This window comes from Bombina bombina, chromosome 6 (genome assembly GCF_027579735.1).
Source record: "Bombina bombina isolate aBomBom1 chromosome 6, aBomBom1.pri, whole genome shotgun sequence".
Classification (NCBI taxonomy): domain Eukaryota; kingdom Metazoa; phylum Chordata; class Amphibia; order Anura; family Bombinatoridae; genus Bombina; species Bombina bombina.
In genome coordinates, this window is record NC_069504.1 from 431,034,699 (window position 1) to 431,060,684 (window position 25,986).

General features: G+C 39.8%; 1 protein-coding gene across 1 annotated transcript in view; it reads right to left on the reverse strand.

Annotated features, from left to right (window-relative positions):
- RAD50 (RAD50 double strand break repair protein) overlaps window positions 1–25,986 on the reverse strand; it is a 917,823-nt gene that overhangs the window by 576,816 nt on the left and 315,021 nt on the right. The window contains exons 6-7 of the mRNA XM_053719284.1: window positions 18,472–18,676; window positions 3,126–3,254 (exon numbers count right to left, since the gene is read on the reverse strand). Of these exons, the coding sequence (XP_053575259.1) occupies window positions 3,126–3,254; window positions 18,472–18,676 (334 nt within the window). The remainder of the gene's footprint in view (window positions 1–3,125; window positions 3,255–18,471; window positions 18,677–25,986) is intronic.

Below are 25,986 nucleotides of genomic sequence, written 5' to 3' on the forward strand. Positions count from 1 at the left end.
ATGACAATCAGGAGATTACTTCATCCACACATGTCTAATGAGGTGCACCATGAATTATCAGACTGAAAATCCCCGTATCTGGTAACGATAGGGTCATTCAATAACTGAAAAACATGTCTGAGGAACATGCGAAGGTGCGCAATCCTGTAACGAAAGGCACAACACTCAGGGACAGATACCCCCGTGGGGAAATGTAGAGGCCGTCCCCAAGGCAGAAGGCCCGGGACAATAGGGCACAAGCACATTCTCAAATAAATGTCTGGCCTCTGCAAACAAACAATTGTCGACATTATGTGGAAGCGAAAACGTGCTGCAACCTCCGGGGGAAAACACGCCACCCCACATGGAGGAACCATAAACTGGGTTACCCGCATGTGCAGAAGTATGATTTGGTAGGGAACTTGCCTCTCGGAGGACAGAACCCCCAGAGGCGGATGGCTCAGCAGTCCCTTAATTCCCTGAGCCAGAGGAACCAGGCACTCTGAAATGGCATACGGAATAAAACTAGTTGACAGGAGTCAACGGGGCCACTCCGGATTCATCACTGGACACAGAATCTGAAATCAAAATAGTCTCAGAATCAGTATCCTCCATAACTGGATAGAGGATATTTAAATATGGACTAAAGTAGTAAAACAAAAATGGCACCCACAATGGCTGGGGCACTCACCACCTCCTATGGCCAGACCCCTGCGATCTAGAAAATTTCCTTCGCCACACAGTCGGGAATGCAGAAATGGAAAAACGGAACGGAACCACACCCGAACACAAGGTGAACCGTACAGTCCAAAAAAAGCGTGCCCAACCAAAAGGCTGCATCACTTCCAAAGGCCTCAATGTTCCAACCACGAGCCCAGGAAACATCACACATAAGCAGGTTGAATCACATAAACAGGATTATAACCCCCCCCCATTCAATAACCCCCCTCAGGAGATATTAACCCTCAATTTCAAGATACTAAGAGACTCACTGAGACCCTTATGTATAAGTTAGACCTGCAAGGTGGTAGCCTCTCAGGAAACATTCACAGTACATTGACGAATAAAGTAAAATGAAACGATCTTACCGGAATCTACGCCATGGAATGGAATGTGACGGATAGTAGCATCGCCTCCGCCATGGACTTGAGAGAAGAAAGCAAGCAGCGAAGCGTAGTTCGTCAACACCGATTGCTTGAGGAGCTGTTAATATGATTAAGGATGGTTTCGCAGAAAGAAACTCCCTGCATCTCCGGACTCCAACTTTTATCCAAGTCCTCACTGAGAGAATGACAGGAGTACTTAAAACTCCTGTCCCATGCCGAAGAGTATTACCCTCCATATGAGACAAAAACTAAAATTTTAAAATTCTAACACTTCTCTGCCATCCTCCTGGGACGAAAGGCAAAGAATGACTGGGGGATGAGGGGAGTGGGAGGAGTATTTAAGTCTTTGGCTGGGGTGTCTTTGACTCCTCCTGGTGGCCAGGTTCTTATTTTCCCAAAAGTAATGAATGCAGCTGTGGACTCTTTCCATTTAAGAAGAAAATGTAATTAGGCATCAAACCCAGACATTACAAGAAATTAGCATATGAGCCTACCTAGGTTTAGCTTTCAACTAAAAATACCAAGAGAACAAAGCAAATTTGGTGATAAAAGTAAATTGGAAAGTTGTTTAATATTACATGCCCTATCTGAATCATGAAAGTTATCTACAGGTGGTAGCTTGTACATAAGGACCACTTACCTTTTGAGACATAGGCAAGGAGAAGAAAACAATCAACCTTCTTCCTACCCAAAAGAGCAAATTAGTGAGCTAAAGTGTATTATTTGAAGCAGGAATCTAGGAAAATTGCGTTCAGGAGTGAAACAGGAGATGGAAATAGCTTAAACGGAAATACGGAAAAGACTGACATTTTAAATGTACAAATATAACCAAAATAAAAAGGAAAGTATATAGATAAATATCTGGATAAACATCACAGTAAAACATGATATAAAATAGTATCAATTAGTCTAGACAAAGTTAAGTTGTCTTCATGATCACACTGAATAATTGCAAGTAACCAAAAGCTAATACTATCTAAGAGTCAGCCACAGACCATAAATCCTCCAGGGAATTCTCTCAAGTATATCATGGTCCCACCCTGTGTGATGGGACCACTTGCAAGGTCACAAATAGAGAGCACTAACAAAGGTCACAAGGTGTCTATAGCATTACAACAGTGAAATCCCAAACATCCTTTCTTAATCTGTGCAAAATAATAAAGAGTTTCTTAAACAGGTAGAATAACTAACTCAATGAGGGGGGGGGGGGGGGGGGTGTAGGTTCTCCAGACTTCTGGAAGGAGTTTATACAAAATCTAGATGCCCAACAGTAGTAAACATGGTTCTATGAGAGTGTAAGTGAAAACAATAAAAGTTCACAAAAACCTTGTAATTATTCATTGGTATTACACTTGATAAGGTATGAAGCATTACTTTTTAACAACATTATTCAAAAGCATGCATTGCCCAATTGTCAGTGCATAAGGAAAACACAAGCCAAATCCCCAAAATAATATTTTATTCTAATTTTTTTTTTTAAATGTATCTTTAGTCCCTAAAAGGAGCTGACCGCTAAGCTTTATATGTATACACTTGACCACCAATACATATTGCATGTAACAGAAAATATTAGCACTAATGGTAAACAAACTGGAGTCACCAATTCTGTACTTTACTGTGAGAAAAGATGCACAAGCTATAATTAGTTGTTTCTACTGCTTTAAAACAATAAATTAAACTATGGCTCCTAACTTGCTATTATTCTACATATACTGTACCTGCATACTTATTTGGCTTGTAAAAAAAAGTTTCTTATGTGACATTTAGCTATAAATTTACTATAAATTTGTCAATCTTGATCTAAAATATTGTATGCAGTAGTGCCTAAAACTGTCTGGCATCGTAGTTTTAGTTCTTTTTTATTTAAAAAAGTAAATAAATCATATTTCCCATGACAGCTAAAAATCTAAATGCAAATTTGAAGAATGCTTGAAAGATTGCATCATCATAAAGACCATAAACATCTAAGGAAAAATAAAAGAGCAAAATAACAATTTAATGATTCAATGTTTAAGCTATAAATGAGAAATGAAACCAAACCTTCTCCATCTTCTCTTCAAGATCTTGGTTATCTTTTTCCATTGTTTTTTTTCTACTTTCAAGTGCTTTAACTTCATTGTCCAATTTCATTACTTTAGAAAGATTCTTCTGAATATCAGTCAAACGTGCCTATAAAAAAATTAGTTTACTGTTATCTGAGACATTTCAATTCAGAATCCATTATGGCAGATCCATCCTATATAACATTGCTTAAAATGCTACATGCAAAGTACATCACAAATTCATCTCAGTAAAGTAGGCAAATGCCTCTACTTTGCAATAAAGTAAACGATCCAGCAGCAAAGCACAAACCAGAAGAAAACACACACACACATCTACATATACCTAGACTCTTTGCAGTTAAAGGGATACTAAACCCACATTTTTCTTTGATTCAGATAAAGCATGCAATTTTAAGCAAATTTCTAATTTACTCCTACTCTCTTAATCTTTCTATGTTCTCTTTCTATATTTTTCTAAAAAGCAGGAATTTAAAGCTTAGGAGCCAGACCATTTTAGGTTCAGCACCCTGTATAGAGCTTGCTTATTGGTGGCTACATTTAGCAAAACAATAAGCAAGTATAACCAAGGTTCTCAACCTAAAATGGGCCAGCTCTTAAGCTTTACATTCAAGCTTTTTAAATAAAGATAGCATGAGAAAAAATTGATAATAGGAGTAAATTACAAAGTTGCTTAAATTGCCTTCTCTATCTGAATAATTAAAGAAAAAAATTGGGTTTAGTGTCCCTTTAAAGGGACACTGTACCCAAAAATTTTCTTTCATGATTCCGATTGAGCATGCAATTTTAAGCAACTTTCTAATTTACTCCTTTTATCAATTTTTCTTCGTTCTCTTGCTATCATTATTTGAAAAAGAAGGCATCTAAGTTTTTTTTTTGGTTTCAGTACTCTGGACAGCAATTTTTTATTGGTGGATGAATTTATCCACCAATCAGCAAGGAAAACCCAGGTTGTTCATCAAAAATGGGCCGGCATCTAAACTTACATTCTTGCATTTCAAATAAAGATACCAAGAGAATAAAGAAAATTTAATAATAGGAGTAAATTAGAAAGTTGCTTAAAATTTCATGCTCAATCTGAATCACGAAAGAAAATTTTTGGGTACAGTGTCCCTTTAAGTATATATATATATATATATATATATATATATATATATATATATATATATATATATACACACACATTATATATCTGTATTTATCTATACCCATATATAATCATGAATATATATAGGTATAGATATAAATTGTACCAAAAAACAGAATTTATGTTTACCTGATAAATTTCTTTCTCCAACGGTGTGTCCGGTCCACGGCGTCATCCTTACTTGTGGGATATTCTCTTCCCCAACAGGAAATGGCAAAGAGCCCAGCAAAGCTGGTCACATGATCCCTCCTAGGCTCCGCCTACCCCAGTCATTCGACCGACGTTAAGGAGGAATATTTGCATAGGAGAAACCATATGGTACCGTGGTGACTGTAGTTAAAGAAAATAAATTATCAGACCTGATTAAAAAACCAGGGCGGGCCGTGGACCGGACACACCGTTGGAGAAAGAAATTTATCAGGTAAACATAAATTCTGTTTTCTCCAACATAGGTGTGTCCGGTCCACGGCGTCATCCTTACTTGTGGGAACCAATACCAAAGCTTTAGGACACGGATGAAGGGAGGGAGCAAATCAGGTCACCTAAATGGAAGGCACCACGGCTTGCAAAACCTTTCTCCCAAAAATAGCTTCAGAAGAAGCAAAAGTATCAAACTTGTAAAATTTGGTAAAAGTGTGCAGTGAAGACCAAGTCGCTGCCCTACATATCTGATCAACAGAAGCCTCGTTCTTGAAGGCCCATGTGGAAGCCACAGCCCTAGTGGAATGAGCTGTGATTCTTTCGGGAGGCTGCCGTCCGGCAGTCTCGTAAGCCAATCTGATGATGCTTTTAATCCAAAAAGAGAGAGAGGTAGAAGTTGCTTTTTGACCTCTCCTTTTACCTGAATAAACAACAAACAAGGAAGATGTTTGTCTAAAATCCTTTGTAGCATCTAAATAGAATTTTAGAGCGCGAACAACATCCAAATTGTGCAACAAACGTTCCTTCTTTGAAACTGGTTTCGGACACAGAGAAGGTACGATAATCTCCTGGTTAATGTTTTTGTTAGAAACAACTTTAGTACATAAAACCACCTTATCTGCATGGAACACCAGATAAGGAGGAGAACACTGCAGAGCAGATAATTCTGAGACTCTTCTAGCAGAAGAAATTGCAACTAAAAACAAAACTTTCCAAGATAATAACTTAATATCAACGGAATGTAAGGGTTCAAACGGAACCCCCTGAAGAACTGAAAGAACTAAATTGAGACTCCAAGGAGGAGTCAAAGGTTTGTAAACAGGCTTGATTCTAACCAGAGCCTGAACAAAGGCTTGAACATCTGGCACAGTTGCCAGCTTTTTGTGAAGTAACACCGACAAGGCAGAAATCTGTCCCTTCAGGGAACTTGCAGATAATCCTTTTTCCAATCCTTCTTGAAGGAAGGATAGAATCCTAGGAATCTTAACCCTGTCCCAAGGGAATCCTTTAGATTCACACCAACAGATATATTTTTTCCAAATTTTGTGGTAAATCTTTCTAGTTACAGGCTTTCTGGCCTGAACAAGAGTATCGATAACAGAATCTGAGAATCCTCGCTTCGATAAAATCAAGCGTTCAATCTCCAAGCAGTCAGCTGGAGTGAAACCAGATTCGGATGTTCGAACGGACCCTGAACAAGAAGGTCTCGTCTCAAAGGTAGCTTCCAAGGTGGAGCCGATGACATATTCACCAGATCTGCATACCAAGTCCTGCGTGGCCACGCAGGAGCTATCAAGATCACCGACGCCCTCTCCTGATTGATCCTGGCTACCAGCCTGGGGATGAGAGGAAATGGCGGGAACACATAAGCTAGTTTGAAGGTCCAAGGTGCTACTAGTGCATCCACTAGAGCCGCCTTGGGATCCCTGGATCTGGCCCCGTAGCAAGGAACTTTGAAGTTCTGACGAGAGGCCATCAGATCCATGTCTGGAATGCCCCACAGGTGAGTGACTTGGGCAAAGATTTCCGGATGGAGTTCCCACTCCCCCGGATGCAATGTCTGACGACTCAGAAAATCCGCTTCCCAATTTTCCACTCCTGGGATGTGGATAGCAGACAGGTGGCAGGAGTGAGACTCCGCCCATAGAATGATTTTGGTCACTTCTTCCATCGCTAGGGAACTCCTTGTTCCCCCCTGATGGTTGATGTACGCAACAGTTGTCATGTTGTCTGATTGAAACCGTATGAACTTGGTCCTCGCTAGCTGAGGCCAGGCCTTGAGAGCATTGAATATCGCTCTCAGTTCCAGAATATTTATCGGTAGAAGAGATTCTTCCCGAGACCAAAGACCCTGAGCTTTCAGGGATCCCCAGACCGCGCCCCAGCCCATCAGACTGGCGTCGGTCGTGACAATGACCCACTCTGGTCTGCGGAATGTCATCCCTTGTGACAGGTTGTCCAGGGACAGCCACCAACGGAGTGAGTCTCTGGTCCTCTGATTTACTTGTATCTTCGGAGACAAGTCTGTATAGTCCCCATTCCACTGACTGAGCATGCACAGTTGTAATGGTCTTAGATGAATGCGCGCAAAAGGAACTATGTCCATTGCCGCTACCATCAACCCGATCACTTCCATGCACTGAGCTATGGAAGGAAGAGGAACGGAATGAAGTATCCGACAAGAGTCTAGAAGTTTTGTTTTTCTGACCTCTGTCAGAAAAATCCTCATTTCTAAGGAGTCTATAATTGTTCCCAAGAAGGGAACCCTTGTTGACGGGGATAGAGAACTCTTTTCCACGTTCACTTTCCATCCGTGAGATCTGAGAAAGGCCAGGACGATGTCCGTGTGAGCCTTTGCTTGAGGAAGGGACGACGCTTGAATCAGAATGTCGTCCAAGTAAGGTACTACCGCAACGCCCCTTGGTCGTAGCACAGCTAGAAGGGACCCTAGTACCTTTGTGAAAATCCTTGGAGCAGTGGCTAATCCGAAAGGAAGCGCCACAAACTGGTAATGTTTGTCCAGGAATGCGAACCTTAGGAACCGATGATGTTCCTTGTGGATAGGAATATGTAGATACGCATCCTTTAAATCCACCGTGGTCATGAATTGACCTTCCTGGATGGAAGGAAGAATAGTTCGAATGGTTTCCATCTTGAACGATGGAACCTTGAGAAACTTGTTTAAGATCTTGAGATCTAAGATTGGTCTGAACGTTCCCTCTTTTTTGGGAACTATGAACAGATTGGAGTAGAACCCCATCCCTTGTTCTCTTAATGGAACTGGATGAATCACTCCCATTTTTAACAGGTCTTCTACACAATGTAAGAACGCCTGTCTTTTTATGTGGTCTGAAGACAACTGAGACCTGTGGAACCTCCCCCTTGGGGGAAGTCCCTTGAATTCCAGAAGATAACCTTGGGAGACTATTTCTAGCGCCCAAGGATCCAGAACATCTCTTGCCCAAGCCTGAGCGAAGAGAGAGAGTCTGCCCCCCACCAGATCCGGTCCCGGATCGGGGGCCAACATTTCATGCTGTCTTGGTAGCAGTGGCAGGTTTCTTGGCCTGCTTTCCCTTGTTCCAGCCTTGCATTGGTCTCCAAGCTGGCTTGGCTTGAGAAGTATTACCCTATTGCTTAGAGGACGTAGCACTTTGGGCTGGTCCGTTTTTACGAAAGGGACGAAAATTAGGTCTATTTTTTGCCTTGAAAGGCCGATCCTGAGGAAGGGCGTGGCCCTTACCCCCAGTGATATCAGAGATAATCTCTTTCAAGTCAGGGCCAAACAGCGTTTTCCCCTTGAAAGGAATGTTAAGTAGCTTGTTCTTGGAAGACGCATCAGCCGACCAAGATTTCAACCAAAGCGCTCTGCGCGCCACAATAGCAAACCCAGAATTCTTAGCCGCTAACCTAGCCAATTGCAAAGTGGCGTCTAGGGTGAAAGAATTAGCCAATTTGAGAGCATTGATTCTGTCCATAATCTCCTCATAAGGAGGAGAATCACTATCGAGCGTCTTTATCAGCTCATCGAACCAGAAACATGCGGCTGTAGCGACAGGGACAATGCATGAAATTGGTTGTAGAAGGTAACCCTGCTGAACAAACATCTTTTTAAGCAAACCTTCTAATTTTTTATCCATAGGATCTTTGAAAGCACAACTATCCTCTATGGGTATAGTGGTGCGTTTGTTTAAAGTGGAAACCGCTCCCTCGACCTTGGGGACTGTCTGCCATAAGTCCTTTCTGGGGTCGACCATAGGAAACAATTTTTTAAATATGGGGGGAGGGACGAAAGGAATACCGGGCCTTTCCCATTCTTTATTAACAATGTCCGCCACCCGCTTGGGTATAGGAAAAGCTTCTGGGAGCCCCGGCACCTCTAGGAACTTGTCCATTTTACATAGTTTCTCTGGGATGACCAACTTTTCACAATCATCCAGAGTGGATAATACCTCCTTAAGCAGAATGCGGAGATGTTCCAACTTAAATTTAAATGCAATCACATCAGGTTCAGCCTGTTGAGAAATGTTCCCTGAATCAGTAATTTCTCCCTCAGACAAAACCTCCCTGGCCCCATCAGACTGGGTTAGGGGCCCTTCAGAGATATTAATATCAGCGTCGTCATGCTCTTCAGTATCTAAAACAGAGCAGCCACGCTTACGCTGACAAGGGTTCATTTTGGCTAAAATGTTTTTGACAGAATTATCCATTACAGCCGTTAATTGTTGCATAGTAAGGAGTATTGGCGCGCTAGATGTACTAGGGGCCTCCTGAGTGGGCAAGACTCGTGTAGACGAAGGAGGGAATGATGCAGTACCATGCTTACTCCCCTCACTTGAGGAATCATCTTGGGCATCATTGTCATTATCACATAAATCACATTTATTTAAATGAATAGGAATTCTGGCTTCCCCACATTCAGAACACAGTCTATCTGGTAGTTCAGACATGTTAAACAGGCATAAACTTGATAACAAAGTACAAAAACGTTTTAAAATAAAACCGTTACTGTCACTTTAAATTTTAAACTGAACACACTTTATTACTGCAATTGCGAAAAAACATGAAGGAATTGTTCAAAATTCACCAAATTTTCACCACAGTGTCTTAAAGCCTTAAAAGTATTGCACACCAAATTTGGAAGCTTTAACCCTTAAAATAACGGAACCGGAGCCGTTTTAAACTTTAACCCCTTTACAGTCCCTGGTATCTGCTTTGCTGAGACCCAACCAAGCCCAAAGGGGAATACGATACCAAATGACGCCTTCAGAAAGTCTTTTCTAAGTATCAGAGCTCCTCTCACATGCGACTGCATGCCATGCCTCTCAAAAACAAGTGCGCCACACCGGCGCGAAAATGAGGCTCTGCTTAAGCTTTGGGAAAGCCCCTAAGGAATAAGGTGTCTAATACAGTGCCTGCCGATATTATTATATCAAAAATACCCAGATAAAATGATTCCTCAAGGCTAAATATGTGTTAATAATGAATCGATTTAGCCCAGAAACAGTCTACAGTCTTAAAAAGCCCTTGTGAAGCCCTTATTTATGATCGTAATAAACATGGCTTACCGGATCCCATAGGGAAAATGACAGCTTCCAGCATTACATCGTCTTGTTAGAATGTGTCATACCTCAAGCAGCAAGAGACTGCACACTGTTCCCCCAACTGAAGTTAATTGCTCTCAACAGTCCTGTGTGGAACAGCCATGGATTTTAGTTACGGTTGCTAAAATCATTTTCCTCATACAAACAGAAATCTTGATCTCTTTTCTGTTTCTGAGTAAATAGTACATACCAGCACTATTTCAAAATAACAAACTCTTGATTGAATAATAAAAACTACAGTTAAACACTAAAAAACTCTAAGCCATCTCCGTGGAGATGTTGCCTGTACAACGGCAAAGAGAATGACTGGGGTAGGCGGAGCCTAGGAGGGATCATGTGACCAGCTTTGCTGGGCTCTTTGCCATTTCCTGTTGGGGAAGAGAATATCCCACAAGTAAGGATGACGCCGTGGACCGGACACACCTATGTTGGAGAAAAACATCATATATATGTAGAAAAAATAAATTTATGCTTACCTGATAAAATTATTTCCTTCTTGGCAGTGAGATTCCACGAGAACATTCTTAACCTATGGGAATTACTCTATCTGGCCACCAAGTGTTGGCAAAGACACCCCAAACAAAGTTTTAAATATCCCTCCTACTTCCCCTACTCTCTCAGTAGTTCAAGCCACAGAAACAAAAACATCAAATTTATAGAACTTTGTGAGAGTGTGCAGCGAAGAACAAGTTGCAGCCTTACAGATTTGCTAAACTGAGGCTTCATTCTTGAAGGCCCAAGTAGTAAACACTGTAAAAAGTAGATTGTGCTGTGATTATTGAAAGGGAGCTCATGAGTGCTTCTTTTTAAGATATGCGAATCAGACTTCTCAACCAAAAGGAAATAGTGACAGCTGATGCCTTCTGCCCTTTGCGCTTACCAGAATACAGGATGAATAAGGAAGACGATTGACAAAACTCCTTAGTAGAGTGAAAGGGACACTGAACCCAAATTTTTTCTTTCATGATTCAGATAGAGCATTCAATTATCAGCAAATTTCTAATTTACTCCTATTATAAAATTTTCTTCATTCTCTTGGTATCTTTATTTGAAAAAGCAAGAATCTAAGTTTAGATGCCGGCACATTTTTTGTGAACAACCTGGGTTGTTCTTGCTGATTGGTGAATTAATTTAACTGACCAATAAACAAGTGCTGTCCAGGGTATCTGAACCAAAAAAAGCTTAAATGCTTTCTTTTTCAAATAAAGATAGCAAGAGAACAAAGAAGAATTGATAATAGGAGTAAAATAGAAAGTTGCTTAAAATTGCATAATCTATCTGAATCACAAAAGAAAAAAATTGGGTTCAGAGTCCCTTGAAGGTAGAACTTCAACGCTCTGACCACATCCACATTGTGCAACAATCTCTCCTTGGAAGATGACGGACTGGGACAAAAGGAAAGAACCACAATCTCCTGGTTCATGTTGCAAGTATTAACTACCTTGGGAAGAAACCCTAGTTGAGTTCTCAACACAGCCTTATCCTGATGGATCATCAGATACTGAGGATCACACGTCAAAGCTGAAAGCTCTGACACGCTGAGAGCACAGGAAAGACCAAACAAGAAAAACACTTTCCAAGTGAGTAGCTTCATGTAAAGACTCAAACGGAGGCCTCTGAAGAACTTTTAACACTAAATTTAGGCTCCATGGAGGAGCAACAGATTTAAAAAACGGGTCGGATTTTGACCAATGCCTGAACAAACTGCTGAACATCTGGCAAACTAGCCAACTTCTTGTGAAATAGAACAGAAAGGGCAGAGATCTGCCCCTTAACGGGAAAGTCAACACCAAAATTGTTATTGTTTAAAAAGATAGAAATGCCTTTACTACCCATTCCCCCCCAGCTTTGCACAATCAAAATTGTCATATTAATATACTTTATAACATTTAAACCTCTAAATTTCTGCCTGTTTCTAAGGCACTACAGTGCACTATCACATGCTAGGAGACTGCTAGTTCATATGGGCCATATACAGGTGAAACTCGAAAAAATTGAATATCGTGCAAAAGTTAATATATTTCACTAATGCAACTTAAAAGGTGAAACTAATATATGAGATAGACTCATTACATGCAAAGCAAGATAGTTTAAGCCGTGATTTGTCATAATTGTGATGATTATGGCTTACAGCTCATGAAAAACCCAAATTCACAATCTCAGAAAATTAGAACATTACATGCAAAAAATAAAACAAGTATTGTACATAGAACAATATCAGACCTCTGAAAAGTATAAGCATGCATACTGTATGTACTCAGTACTTGGTTTGGGCCCCTTTTGCAGCAATTACTGCCTCAATGCGGCGTGGAATGGAAGCTATCAGCCTGTGGCACTGCTGAGGTGTTATGGAAGACCAGGATGCTTCAATAGCGGCATTCAGCTCTTCTGCATTGTTCAGTCTCATGTCTCTCATCTTTCTCTTGCCAATGCACCATAGATTCTCTATGGGGTTCAGGTCAGGCGAATTTGCTGGCCAATTAAGCACAGTAATCCCACAGTCATTGAACCAGGTTTTGGTGCTTTTGGCAGTGTGGGCAGGTGCAAAGTCCTGCTGGAAAATGAAGTCATCATCCCCATAGAGCTTGTCTGCTCCAAAATCTGGCTCCCCAAATCAACACAGACTGTGGAAACTTCACACTGGACTTCAAGCATCTTGCAATGTGTGCCTCTCCATTCTTCCTCCATACTCTAGGTCCTTGGTTTCCAAATGAGATGCAAAATTTGCTCTCATCAAAAAAAAAAAGAACACTGAGCAACAGACCAGGTCTGTTTTTCTTTAGCCCAGGTAAGACGCTTCTGACATTGTTTGTTGTTCAGGAGTGGCTTGACAAGAGGAATACGACATTTGAAGCCCATGTCCAGGATCCGTCTGTGTGTGGTGGCTCTTGATGCACTGACTCCAGCCTCAGTCCACTCCTTGTGAAAGTCCCCAACACTTTTTTGAATGGCCTTTTCCGGACAATCCTCTCCAGGCTGTGGTCATCCCTGCTGCTTGTGTACCTTTTTCTTCCACACTTTTCCCTTCCATATAACTTTCTATTAGTGTGCTTTGATACAGCACTTTGGGAACATCCAACTTCTTTTGCAATTACCTTTTGAGGCTTTCCCTCCTTATGGAGGGTGTCAATGATGGTTTTCTACACAACTGTCAGGTCAGCAGTCTTTCCCATGATTGCAATTCCTACTGAACCAGACTGAGAGACCATTTAAAGGCTCAGGAACCCTTTGCAGGTGTTATGGCTTAATTAGTTGATTAGAGTGGGACACTTTGAGCCTAGAATATTGCACCTTTTCACAATATTCTAATTTTCTGAGATTGTAGATTTGGTGTTTTCATGAGCTGTAAGCCATAATCATCACAATTATGAAAAATCACGGCTTGAACTATCTTGCTTTGCATGTAATGAGTCTATCTCATATATTAGTTTCACCTTTTAAGTTGCATTAGTTTCACCTGTAGATAACATTGAGCTCACGCCCGTGAAGTTGTGCACAACACAGCACTAATTGGCTAAATTGCAAGTCAATACAAAATAAATAAAAAGTCATGTGATCAAGGGGCTGTCAGAAAAGGCTTAGATACAAGGTAATCACAGAGCTAAAAAACATAATTTATGCTTACCTGATAAATTTATTTCTCTTGTGGTGTATCCAGTTCACGGATCATCCATTACTTGTGGGATATTCTCCTTCCCAACAGGAAGTTGCAAGAGGACACCCACAGCAGAGCTGTCCATATAGCTCCTCCCCTAACTGCCATATCCAGTCATTCGACCGAAGACAAGCAAGAGAAAGGAGAAACCATAGGGTGCCTTAAAATGACAGGGTGAGTCGTGGACTGGATACACCACAAGAGAAATAAATTTATCAGGTAAGCATAAATTATATTTTCTCTTGTAAGGTGTATCCAGTCCACGGATCATCCATTACTTGTGGGATACCAATACCAAAGCTAAAGTACACGGATGAAGGGAGGGATAAGGCAGGTACTTAAACGGAAGGTACCACTGCCTGTAAAACCTTTCTCCCAAAAATAGCCTCCGAAGAAGCAAAAGTATCAAATCTATAGAATTTTGAAAAGGTATGAAGCGAAGACCAAGTCGCCGCCTTGCAAATCTGTTCAACAGAAGCCTCATTTTTAAAGGCCCATGTGGAAGCCACAGCTCTAGTAGCTTGTAAATAATACTTTAAAGCACGAACCACGTCAAGATTGTGTAATAGACGTTCCTTCTTTGAAGAAGGATTAGGACACAATGACGGAACAACAATCTCCTGATTGATATTCTTATTAGATACCACCTTAGGTAAAAACCCAGGTTTGGTACGCAAAACTACCTTATCTGCATGGAAGATCAGATAAGGGGAATCACATTGTAAGGCAGATAACTCGGAAACTCTACGAGCCGAGGAAATAGCTACCAAAAATAGAACTTTCCAAGATAAAAGTTTGATATCTATGGAATGAAGAGGTTCAAACGGAACCCCCTGAAGAACTTTAAGAACCAAATTTAAACTCCATGGTGGAGCAACAGGTTTAAACACAGGCTTGATTCTAACTAAAGCCTGACAAAATGCCTGAACGTCTGGAACATCCGCCAGACGCTTGTGCAAAAGAATAGACAGAGCAGAAATCTGTCCCTTTAAGGAACTAGCTGACAATCCTTTCTCCAATCCATCTTGGAGAAAAGATAATATTTTGGGAATCCTGACTTTACTCCATGAGTAACCCTTGGATTCACACCAATAAAGATATTTACGCCACATCTTATGATAGATTTTCCTGGTGACAGGCTTTCGTGCCTGAATTAAGGTATCAATAACTGACTCGGAGAAGCCACACCTTGATAAAATCAAGCGTTCAATCTCCAGGCAGTCAGTCTCAGAGAAATTAGATTTGGATGGTTGAAAGGACCCTGAAGTAGAAGGTCTTGTCTCCGAGGCAGAGTCCAAGGTGGAAGGGATGACATGTCCACCAGGTCTGCATACCAAGTCCTGCGTGGCCACGCAGGCGCTATCAAGATCACCGATGCTCTCTCCTGCTTGATTTTGGCAATAGGACGAGGGAGCAGAGGAAACGGTGGATAAGCCAGGTTGAAGGACCAAGGCGCTGCTAGAGCATCTATCAGCGTTGCCTTGGGGTCCCTGGACCTGGATCCGTAACAAGGAAGTTTGGCGTTCTGGCGAGACGCCATGAGATCCAGTTCTGGTTCGCCCCAACGTTGAACCAATTGTGCAAATACCTCCGGATGGAGTTCCCACTCCCCCGGATGAAAAATCTGTCGATTCCCAGTTCTCTACACCTGGGATATGGATAGCTGACAGGTGGCAAGAGTGAATCTCTGCCCAACGAATTATCTTTGAAACTTCCCACATCGCTAGGGAACTCCTTGTTCCCCCCTGATGGTTGATGTAAGTCACAGTCGTGATGTTGTCCGACTGAAATCTGATGAACCTCATTGTCGCTAGCTGAGGCCAAGCTTGAAGAGCATTGAATATCGCTCTTAGTTCCAGAATGTTTATTGGGAGGAGGGTCTCCTCCTGAGTCCATGATCCCTGAGCCTTCAGGGAGTTCCAGACTGCCCCCCAGCCCAGAAGGCTGGCATCTGTCGTTACTATTGTCCAATCTGGCCTGCGAAAGGTCATACCTTTGGACAGATGGACCCGAGATAGCCACCAGAGAAGAGAATCCCTGGTCTCTTGATCCAGATTTAGTAGAGGGGACAAATCTGTGTAATCCCCATTCCACTGACTGAGCATGCAGAGTTGCAGCGGTCTGAGATGTAGACGGGCAAACGGCACTATGTCCATTGCTGCTACCATTAAGCCGATTACTTCCATACACTGAGCCACCGAAGGGCGAGAAGTGGAATAAAGAACACGGCAGGAATTTAGAAGTTTTGATAACCTGGTCTCCGTCAGGAAAATCCTCATTTCTACAGAATCAATTAGAGTTCCCAGAAAGGAGACTCTTCTGAGAGGGGATAGAGAACTCTTTTCTTCGTTCACTTTCCACCCATGCGATCTCAGAAATGCCAGAACTATGTTCGTGTGAGACTTGGCAATTTGGAAATTTGACGCCTGTATCAGAATGTCGTCTAAATAAGGGGCTACTGCTATGCCCCGCGGCCTTAGAACCGCCAGAAGTGACCCCAGAACCTTCATAAAGATTCTTGGGGCTGTAGCTAACCCAAAGGGAAGAGCTACAAACTGGTAATGCCTGTCGAGGAAGGAAAACCTGAGAAACCGATGATGATCTTTGTGTAAACCTGAGAAACCGATGATGATGTGATCTTTGTGCAAACCAGAGAAACCGATGATGATCTTTCCACCCGTAATTTCAGAAATTATATAGATAGCCAGACCAGGACCAAACAGGAGCTTGGACTTGGAGGTAACATGAGCTGGCCAAGATTTTAGCCACAGACCTCTGCGGTCTAGAACAGTGAAGCCAGACATCTTGGCTCCTAGTCTAATGACTTGCATGTTAGCATCAGAGATAAAGGAATTGGCTAGTTTGAGAGCCTTCATTCTATCTTAGATCTCCTCCAACAGTGTCTCCTCTAAAATCAATTCAAACAAAGCATTGCACCAATAAGATGCTGCACTTGTTACTGTGAAAATACAAACTGCAGGTTACTATTTAAGACCCTGATGAACATACATTTTCTTTAAATAAGCCTCCAGCTTTTGGTCCATGGGATCCTTAAAACAACAGCTATCCTCAAAAGGAATCATGGTTCTCTTAACCAAAGTAGAAATAGCCCCTTCTACTTTAGGCACCATGCGCCATGAGTGTCAAATGGAGTCAGCAACAGGAAACATCCTTTTAAAAACGGGAGACGGGGAGAAAGGTATCCCTGGCTTATTCGATTCCTGTGCAATGATCTCTGACACACGGTCTGGAACAGGAAACACTTCCACAGAGGAAGGAACATCATAGTATTTGTTAAGTTTACTTGATTTCTTAGGGTTGACAGCGACAGAAGAATCGGAGTCGTCCAAAGTAGCCAGTACCTCTTTTAGCAGAAAACGAAGGTGTTCAAGCTTAAATCTGAAGTTTACTTCTTCAGAATCAAAGGATTTATACTGTCCGAAATAAGAAATTTCACACTCAGAAGCTACCGAGATATCCTTCTCATCAGAGGGAGGTCAACCTGCGCTGCAGCAGATGGAACAGACACCTTACACTCCAAAAATGGGAAAAGCAGATAAAGCCGCAGATACCGCAGAAGATATCTGTGTAGCAAAATCTATTTGCAAATAAACTCCTCCAGGAGGCTGAGAGGAACTGCAGGGCACTGTATGTAAAGTCGTTGAGGCTTCGGACATGTGAGGAGAAAGCTGTGGCACTCCCTGAACAGCATCATCCTGAGAGACATTAGGCTCAGAAACAGGTAATTTGTCTTTACATATTAAAGCTTTTTCTAAACATGAGGAACAAAATTGCATAGGTAAGACAATTTGCGTCTCCATACATAATAAGCATTTATCAAAAGGAACAGACTCCTGTTCATTATCCATAGCTGATAAAGGCCCAAAAAGTAAGGAATGTCACTTTTAGAAAAAAAGTTTTTTTTCTTCAAAACGCTATGCAAATAAATAAAAAATGCACGTCTACACCTTAGAAGCTGAGGTGCCTACCCGTAACCTTCAGAGACTGAATCAACTAAGGACTCTCCAGTCAGCCAGACAATATCTCAAAGCAACGAAGAGAAACTCACAGAAATGACAACGCTCAGCTCTCAGAAGCAGAAGATCGGGAGGTCACGTGACCTCCCGCAATAAGAATAAAAGCAAGCGTTTCATACTCTGAAGTAAAAAACAGAGTAACCGTTTAAAACCTTCCCCACATGAAATGTTATGAAATTAAAAATTATATAGCCATAAATTCAGAGGCCATCCCGAACCTATAAGGAAGGCCGTTGACCATTTAGTCTCTTTTCACATACAAATAGTGCCTGCCTAACTGCCCCAAACAATCCTTACTAAAGGATTATAAATGTCCCATGAAATTAATGCAGAATTAAAATAGATAGTGCAAGTCTCCAGTACCTTGCAGACAAAAGCACTTACCTGCAAATCTAGCTGTCTGGCAGGAAGACATCTCACAAGGTGTGAAAGGACACATACTCCTTACAGAGACCTGTAGAAAAAGAAAGAACAGAGTAACCAACTCTGGCTTTCTATACCGAGGGCATCAAATATGTTAGAAAACAAAGCAAGGACCACATCGCCACTTTCTAACTGCTTTAAAGCCACCACTACTCTTACTCAAGAGATTGATGTGGACTCAGCTAAACCCAAATCCTTGCTTGCAGGGTAAAGTACACGAAAAAGGAATAAATATCTTCAGACACCAACTTCACATCCTCCATTGACAGAGGAAAAGAGAATGACTGGGGGTTATGGGTAAGGGAAGTGACACTTTACAGCTTTGCTGGGGTGCTTTTTGCCTCCTCCTGCTGGCCAGGAATGAATACCCCACTAGTAATTGGAATGACGCCATGGACTCTCCCAAGTCTTAGGAAAGAAAATCATAAATACTTTTAAAAGTACAGCTACACTCATAATAACAAAATATTTAAAAAATATTGCATAAAAAAGTTATAAGGGCTCATATATATAATAAATAAATAATAATAGTATAAACTTACTCTGAGGGGCTCAAGCTGATTGTTTATAGACTTTACATTTTCTTTGGAAGCTGCCAACTGAGCTTCTTTGGCTTGAAGATTGTCTTTAATGTCACTGGCTTTTTCCTTGTTTTGTTTTAGGTATTTTAGTTCAGCCTGACATTCCCTTACTCGTTGGGCTTGCTTTTGTCGCACTTGACGTAAAGTGTCCAAAGCTTTAATATACCTTAAGATATCAAAAGACAGAAAGATTAAGAACTATAGAACTAAGACTTTTACAAGCTTTAATTTATTAAAATGAGTAATTTAATGTCAACTTCTATATTCATCCCCAAATTTAGGCATTGCTATGGGGTACTGGGATAAAACTTTGGTGAACCCAATGGAACTCTGATGAGTTTATTGATTTTACAGTTTCACCCGCTCATCCAAGCAATTAAGTCAAGTTCTGTTAAAGGGATACTGAACTCAATTTTTTAATTTTATGAATCAGATAGATCAGGCAATTTTAAGCAACTTTCTAATTTACTCCAATTGTCAAATTGTCTTCATTCTCTTGGTATCTTTATTTGAAAAGCAGGAATGTAAGCTTAGGAGCCGGCCCATTTTTGGGTCAGCACCTGGGTAGCACTTGTTGATTGGTGGCTAAATGTGGCCACCAATCAGCAAGCGCTTCCAAAGTAGTGTTTGCAGCAATGTTTGTAATAATGTTATACATTGTTGCAAACATAGCTGCCAGAGTGCTGAAGTCATGTGCACATTCATTTGAGCTTACCTATGTTTACTCTTCAACAATGGATACCAGCAGAACAAAGCATATTTGTTTACCTTACTGTGCAAAATCAGGGCCAGATCAAAATGAGTTACTGCACTGATCTAACCAAACACTTCTCAAAGAGAGAATATATATCTAAGTTTCCCAGTAGATGGTGCTATTGTATAAGACAAAAAACACTCAAAAAAAAACAGTGAAACCTTAACACAGTATATGAATTTAGTAACTTGGGAAAAACAGTATTTTGAGTGCGCTTAAAGTAATTCTCAAATAGATATTACTTAGTCTTAATCTGTACGATTTATATAGTTTTATCTGGATACATCCAACGTATGAATTGTATATCTGATATTTGTTCTAAAGGATATCAATTAATTGGGGAGTTTTATATTAAATGGCATTTGCTAGCGTATAGAAAAAGAGATCACACAATCCAAGTCCAAAAATATAAAATAACAATTTTACTGATTAGTTAAAATGACATACAATAGAATGAATAAATATAGTTGATATCCTTTTTATAATTAGTTTAATTTCATATTTCCTTAAAAAGACTTTAAAAACTTTCAATTGCAGGTTTAAATTTATTAATCGTTATAATCAAAGTAAAAAATAGGGTTAAACGGATCCGTTTAATTTACTACAAATATCTTTAAAAAAAATATATAAAATAGAATAATTCTTTCTTAAAAGACTATTGTAAAAGCTACCTAAACATATGATACATATCTATATTCTTGTTTGTAGTATCTCTCTGTTGCAATCTAGGAGAAAGAATATTTTAGGTCTACAAAAAGATACAATCTTGATAAAATTATACTCTAGTTCTATAACAGAATAAGGATACCTTATTTTAACTTTGTATCTCGCAGCGCTCAAACACTGATTCCTAATAGCTCCTGGGTTATAGGGTACCTAGCTAACCCTAAGTGTGAGTAGTTTCTATGTTAGAGGTCCCGGGAGCGCCTAATAAAAGGCCAAGGAAATTTTAGCAAGAAATATTTGGATAAAAGCTAATCGCTAAATGAAATAGTAACTCTATTTGGTTAAAATTAACTATTTCTTTCTCATAAAGTAGTTAAAAGTTGTGTGTATATACAACAAATGATACTTAAAAGCATGGATCCATGTTACAAATGATTAATAATTAAAACACAGCATCATAATAACGTCTAGTGTGAGACTTAATAAATAAATACTTTAAATAATGATTGGTGATATCCAATTAATAAATAGTAAATAGTAAAAAGTAGGAAGAATAAGGTGAATGTCTCTGAATCCTCAATAACTGATTGAATGAAAAAATCTAAACCAGAAGTGATGTAACGAGGCAATGACCCGGAAACAAAACAGTGGAACCGGAACTAGTAGTAACGCAAAGCGGATTGAAGTCACTTCCGGTTTTACGATTTCCAAGCGAACAGGTAAAGACACAAGTCTGGGTCACAACAGGCTTGAGTATACAATACTAAGATAGGTATAGAGTGGAATTGCAAATACACTACCCTAATGCTAAACAAGGGAGGGTACGAAACAGACAAACTATTTGGCCTTAACGGAAGGTAAAGGTATACTTGACAATCTCTTCCGGGTCACATTAGACAGATTTGGCGCCAAAGCAGCGGCAGCATTGATTGGACACCAATAACTTTAAATAGAGCCACCTTAGCACACCAAAATATAGTCTTGACAAAGGCCCAAAGCAGGGCCGAAATGCGTTGGCATAATTGGTGAGCATTTTTCTTATCCATTTCTAAACTTGTGTAGCATTATTGCGCTATGTTATATTTTCTCTTACAGGATTCATTAAGGGATTAAGTCCAAAGTACAGACCGGATATCCTTTCACCTTAAATCACATAATACTTCGTATCCACTAACAGAGGACACACTCACAAGGAGGATCACTATAGACACAAACTTTCTTCTTTTTTCATAATTGGATTACACATTACCCCCTTTTTTCACATTATTTCACTTTTTTCACTTATTGTTAATTTTTTGTTTTTATCTTAATCACAATTTTTGTGTTTTTTTGTCATCAATTTTCATTTTTAATTTTTGTTTTTTTACCATTTGGATTTACCACATTTTTCACCGGAACTATCACAAACATTTTTAACAAGAAGACTTATAACCTTCATTCAATCAGTTATTGAGGATTCAGAGACATTCACCGTATTCTTCCTACATTTTACTATTTACTATTTATTAATTGGATATCACCAATCATTATTTAAAGTGATTATTTATTAAGTCTCACACTAGACGTTATTATGATGCTGTGTTTTAATTATTAATCATTTGTAACATGGATCCATGCTTTTAAGTATCATTTGTCGTATATACACACAACTTTTAACTACTTTATGAGAAATAAATAGAGTTAATTTTAACCAAATAGAGTTACTATTTCATTTAGCGATTAGCTTTTATCCAAATATTTCTTGTTAAAATTTCCTTGGCCTTTTATTAGGCGCTCCCGGGACCTCTAACATAAAAGATACGTTATTTAACTACTAGGAACAAATGATGTTCGAACCAATGTGCTGAAACACACTATATAAACTGCTTATAAATAATCCATTTAGTTTAGTGTGATAATAGTATTATGTTAAACAGCTACATAAGGATTTTTGCTGATTTATTGTGTTCCAAAGAGCTTTCAAGCTTTCAGCTTAATTGGCAGTATGATGCTGAAATGAATATTTAAATATTTAAAACGAAATGTCAAAGTTATTTGCCCGGGGCTTAATAATGGTTTGTTGTTATCTTCAGTTAAGAGAAAGAAGTAAGAATCAGCGCTTAATTTCTACCAGCCAAGTACAGAAAATGGTCCCTCTCACAAAGGCCAAAGGGGTTGAAAATGAAGAGAAAAGTACTGGCGCTAACAGCTAAGGTATGTGATCCTAAAATCAATGAGTAATTCTCAATACACAAGAGGGAGTGAATACACCCAGGAGGAGGATAAGAAATATATGATGTACTTTGCAGGTCGTTACTGACAGAAAAAAGGCAGAATTATAAGTGGATTATATCAACAGGTGATATCTAAAATCAAATGTTAATAAAACAAGACAGAAGTCATTGATTCTAAAAAGATATACATTTATTCAATACAATAAAATCAAAGTCGGATAAGAATGCACACGTAGTGTCTAGTGTGATGTGGATAGACAAAATACCTAGCTCTAAGGATGAGCTCGAACAAGCAAATTACAATAGGTTAAGATATTTAAAAACTATCTAAAACACTAGTTTAAAGCTAATCCTGGCTAAAAAATATATATTGACAATAATAAACACAGTGCTCTGACTAGAGCTAAAAATACCTAAGTGTGATTAATGTACATAAATGAATTTAAAGGCAAACTAAAATAAGGCAGATTCAAGGCAATGCTAACTGACTGGACATCCAGTATAAAAAAAAAGAACATATAATACATATAATAATAAAAACAGCGATGTACGCTGCCACACGGAACAAAGGTATTTGCTGCCCAATAGAACTATGGTCTATATAGCAGACAGTGATCAGAATAATGACCGGTCATATATATAGGTCTGAGATGGAGGATTTACAAGCAGAATGGCTGCATGAACAGTGAACAGTTCACTCTCATATGTAGTTGATCTTGCTCAGACGAGTATTGGATCAAGCTAACATGTGAGAGGGGTACCTGAGGGTTGCCGGCTTGTAGTCTGTTGTAAGGGTGGCTACCAGGAGCCGTGCCAAAAGATGATTGGATGAAGTAGGAAATCCCCTTGTTAGAACTTGAATCCTTTGGGTCTTTATACTCCTCTCGCGGACCGTATGCTTTACCACTGTCCTCTAGGCTGACAGGTGTGGTGCCGGTCGCTGAGGCTGTGTCAGATTCTCTCGGCTGTGTAGGTGACGCCTCCGCTTACGTTCTGGATGTTTTGCGTGTGGTCGTTATCAGCTAGAGTGAGCTCTGATATTTGAGCGGACCCACTTTGGAAACATTCCAAACTCGAGCCCAGCTGATGACGACCACATGCAAAACATCCAGAACGTAAGCGGAGGCGTCACCTACACAGCCGAGAGAATCTGACACAGCCTCAGCGACCGGCACCGCACCTGTCAGCCTAGAGGACAAGGGGATTTCCTACTTCATCCAATCATCTTTTGGCACGGCTCCTGGTAGCCACCCTTACAACAGACTACAATCCGGCAACCCTCAGGTACCCCTCTCACATGTTAGCTTGATCCAATACTCATCTGAGCAAGATCAACTACATATGAGAGTGAACTGTTCACTGTTCATACAGCCATCCAGATTGTAAATCCTCCATCTCAGACCTATATATATGACCGGTCATTATTCTGATCACTGTCTGCTATATAGACCATAGTTCTATTGGGCAGCAAATACCTTTGTTCCGTGTGGCAGCGTACATCGCTGTTTTTATTATTATATGTATTATATGTACTTTTTTTTATACTGGACGTCCAGTCAGTTAGCATTGCCTTGAATCTGCCTTATTTTAGTTTGCCTTTAAATTCATTTATGTACATTAATCACACTTAGGTATTTTTAGCTCTAGTCAGAGCACTGTGTTTATTATTGTCAATATATATTTTTTAGCCAGGATTAGCTTTAAACTAGTGTTTTAGATAGTTATTAAATATCTTAACCTATTGTAATTTCCTTGTTCGAGCTCATCCTTAGAGCTAGGTATTTTGTCTATCCACATCACACTAGACACTACGTGTGCATTCTTATCCGACTTTGATTTTATTGTATTGAATAAATGTATATCTTTTTAGAATCAATGACTTCTGTCTTGTTTTATTAACATTTGATTTTAGATATCACCTGTTGATATAATCCACTTATAATTCTGCCTTTTTTCTGTCAGTAACGACCTGCAAAGTACATCATATATTTCTTATCCTCCTCCTGGGTGTATTCACTCCCTCTTGTGTATTGAGAATTACTCATTGATTTTAGGATCACATACCTTAGCTGTTAGCGCCAGTACTTTTCTCTTCGTTATCTTCAGTTAAGGCAAATGGATTAAAGCAGAAGAATTGTTCTCTTTACCGGTATAGATTTTTTGTAGACTTATTTTAGTTCTATGATCCAAAGGTGTTATTAGTGTACTTTACCTCTGACTGTTCTCGTTAAAATGTCTTTGTAGCCTTTTCAATAAGGCAAACTTTGATGCAGTGGTGTGCAGACATAGGTACGTCCTGGGAGCCAAACAGATTCCTCCTTCTATTTTTCTTTCTGCTGTATCCAAGGGAAGTTCCCCTCGCAGTGTCTGAATAGACTTCTTGTATGGCTTGGTTCACATCATGCTACATTACCTTTAGTGGTTTATGCAATGTTGAAGTTGCGGTTAGGGCACCGATTCCTTGTACATCCAAATGATTAGAGAGCACTACGAACGCGTTTCGGCTGTCGCCTGCAGACTTTTTCAAACATAATGCTCTTCTCAGTGTTCGCGGTCTTATTTAAACTGACAGGGACCTTCTTTCATTGGTTGCTTGAAATGATATCTTAATGGACAGTAGTTGCTCCAATAGAGCAGTAGTACACAATTTATTTTATGCACATTTATTACTTTTCGTTAGTATTTTACAGTTTAAATAAGTAAAAAAAAATAAAACTTTTTAATTTCAAACCCTATATAACGGATTTGTATAGTTTATTGGAAAAAATGTCAATTTGATTATTACAAATATATTACAAATATATATGCCTTAAATTTGAAATAGAGGATTAAATATTTTAAATTAAAAACTTTCTTATTTCATATTAAAGGACTTATGGATGTTTGTATTTACTCATTCATTTTTAACCATGTTCTTCACAGATATTTTATTATTGTGCTGTGATCAATAGATCAATTTATCAATAGATTAATAAATAAATTGATAAATGATAGATAAAACTAATAAAGTGCTAAACTAAAAAAACAGAATTTATGCTTACCTGATAAATGACTTTCTCCAACGGTGTGTCCGGTCCACGGCGTCATCCTTACTTGTGGGATATTCTCTTCCCCAACAGGAAATGGCAAAGAGCCCAGCAAAGCTGGTCACATGATCCCTCCTAGGCTCCGCCTACCCCAGTCATTCGACCGACGTAAAGGAGGAATATGCATAGGAGAAATCATATGATACCGTGGTGACTGTAGTTAGAGAAAATAATTCATCAGACCTGATTAAAAAAACCAGGGCGGGCCGTGGACCGGACACACCGTTGGAGAAAGTAATTTATCAGGTAAGCATAAATTCTGTTTTCTCCAACATAGGTGTGTCCGGTCCACGGCGTCATCCTTACTTGTGGGAACCAATACCAAAGCTTTAGGACACGGATGATGGGAGGGAGCAAATCAGGTCACCTAGATGGAAGGCACCACGGCTTGCAAAACCTTTCTCCCAAAAATAGCCTCAGAAGAAGCAAAAGTATCAAATTTGTAAAATTTGGTAAAAGTGTGCAGTGAAGACCAAGTCGCTGCCTTACATATCTGATCAACAGAAGCCTCGTTCTTGAAGGCCCATGTGGAAGCCACAGCCCTAGTGGAGTGAGCTGTGATTCTTTCAGGAGGCTGCCGTCCGGCAGTCTCATAAGCCAATCGGATGATGCTTTTAAGCCAAAAAGAGAGAGAGGTAGAAGTTGCTTTTTGACCTCTCCTTTTACCAGAATAAACAACAAACAAAGAAGATGTTTGTCTGAAATCCTTTGTAGCCTCTAAATAGAATTTTAGAGCACGAACTACATCCAAATTGTG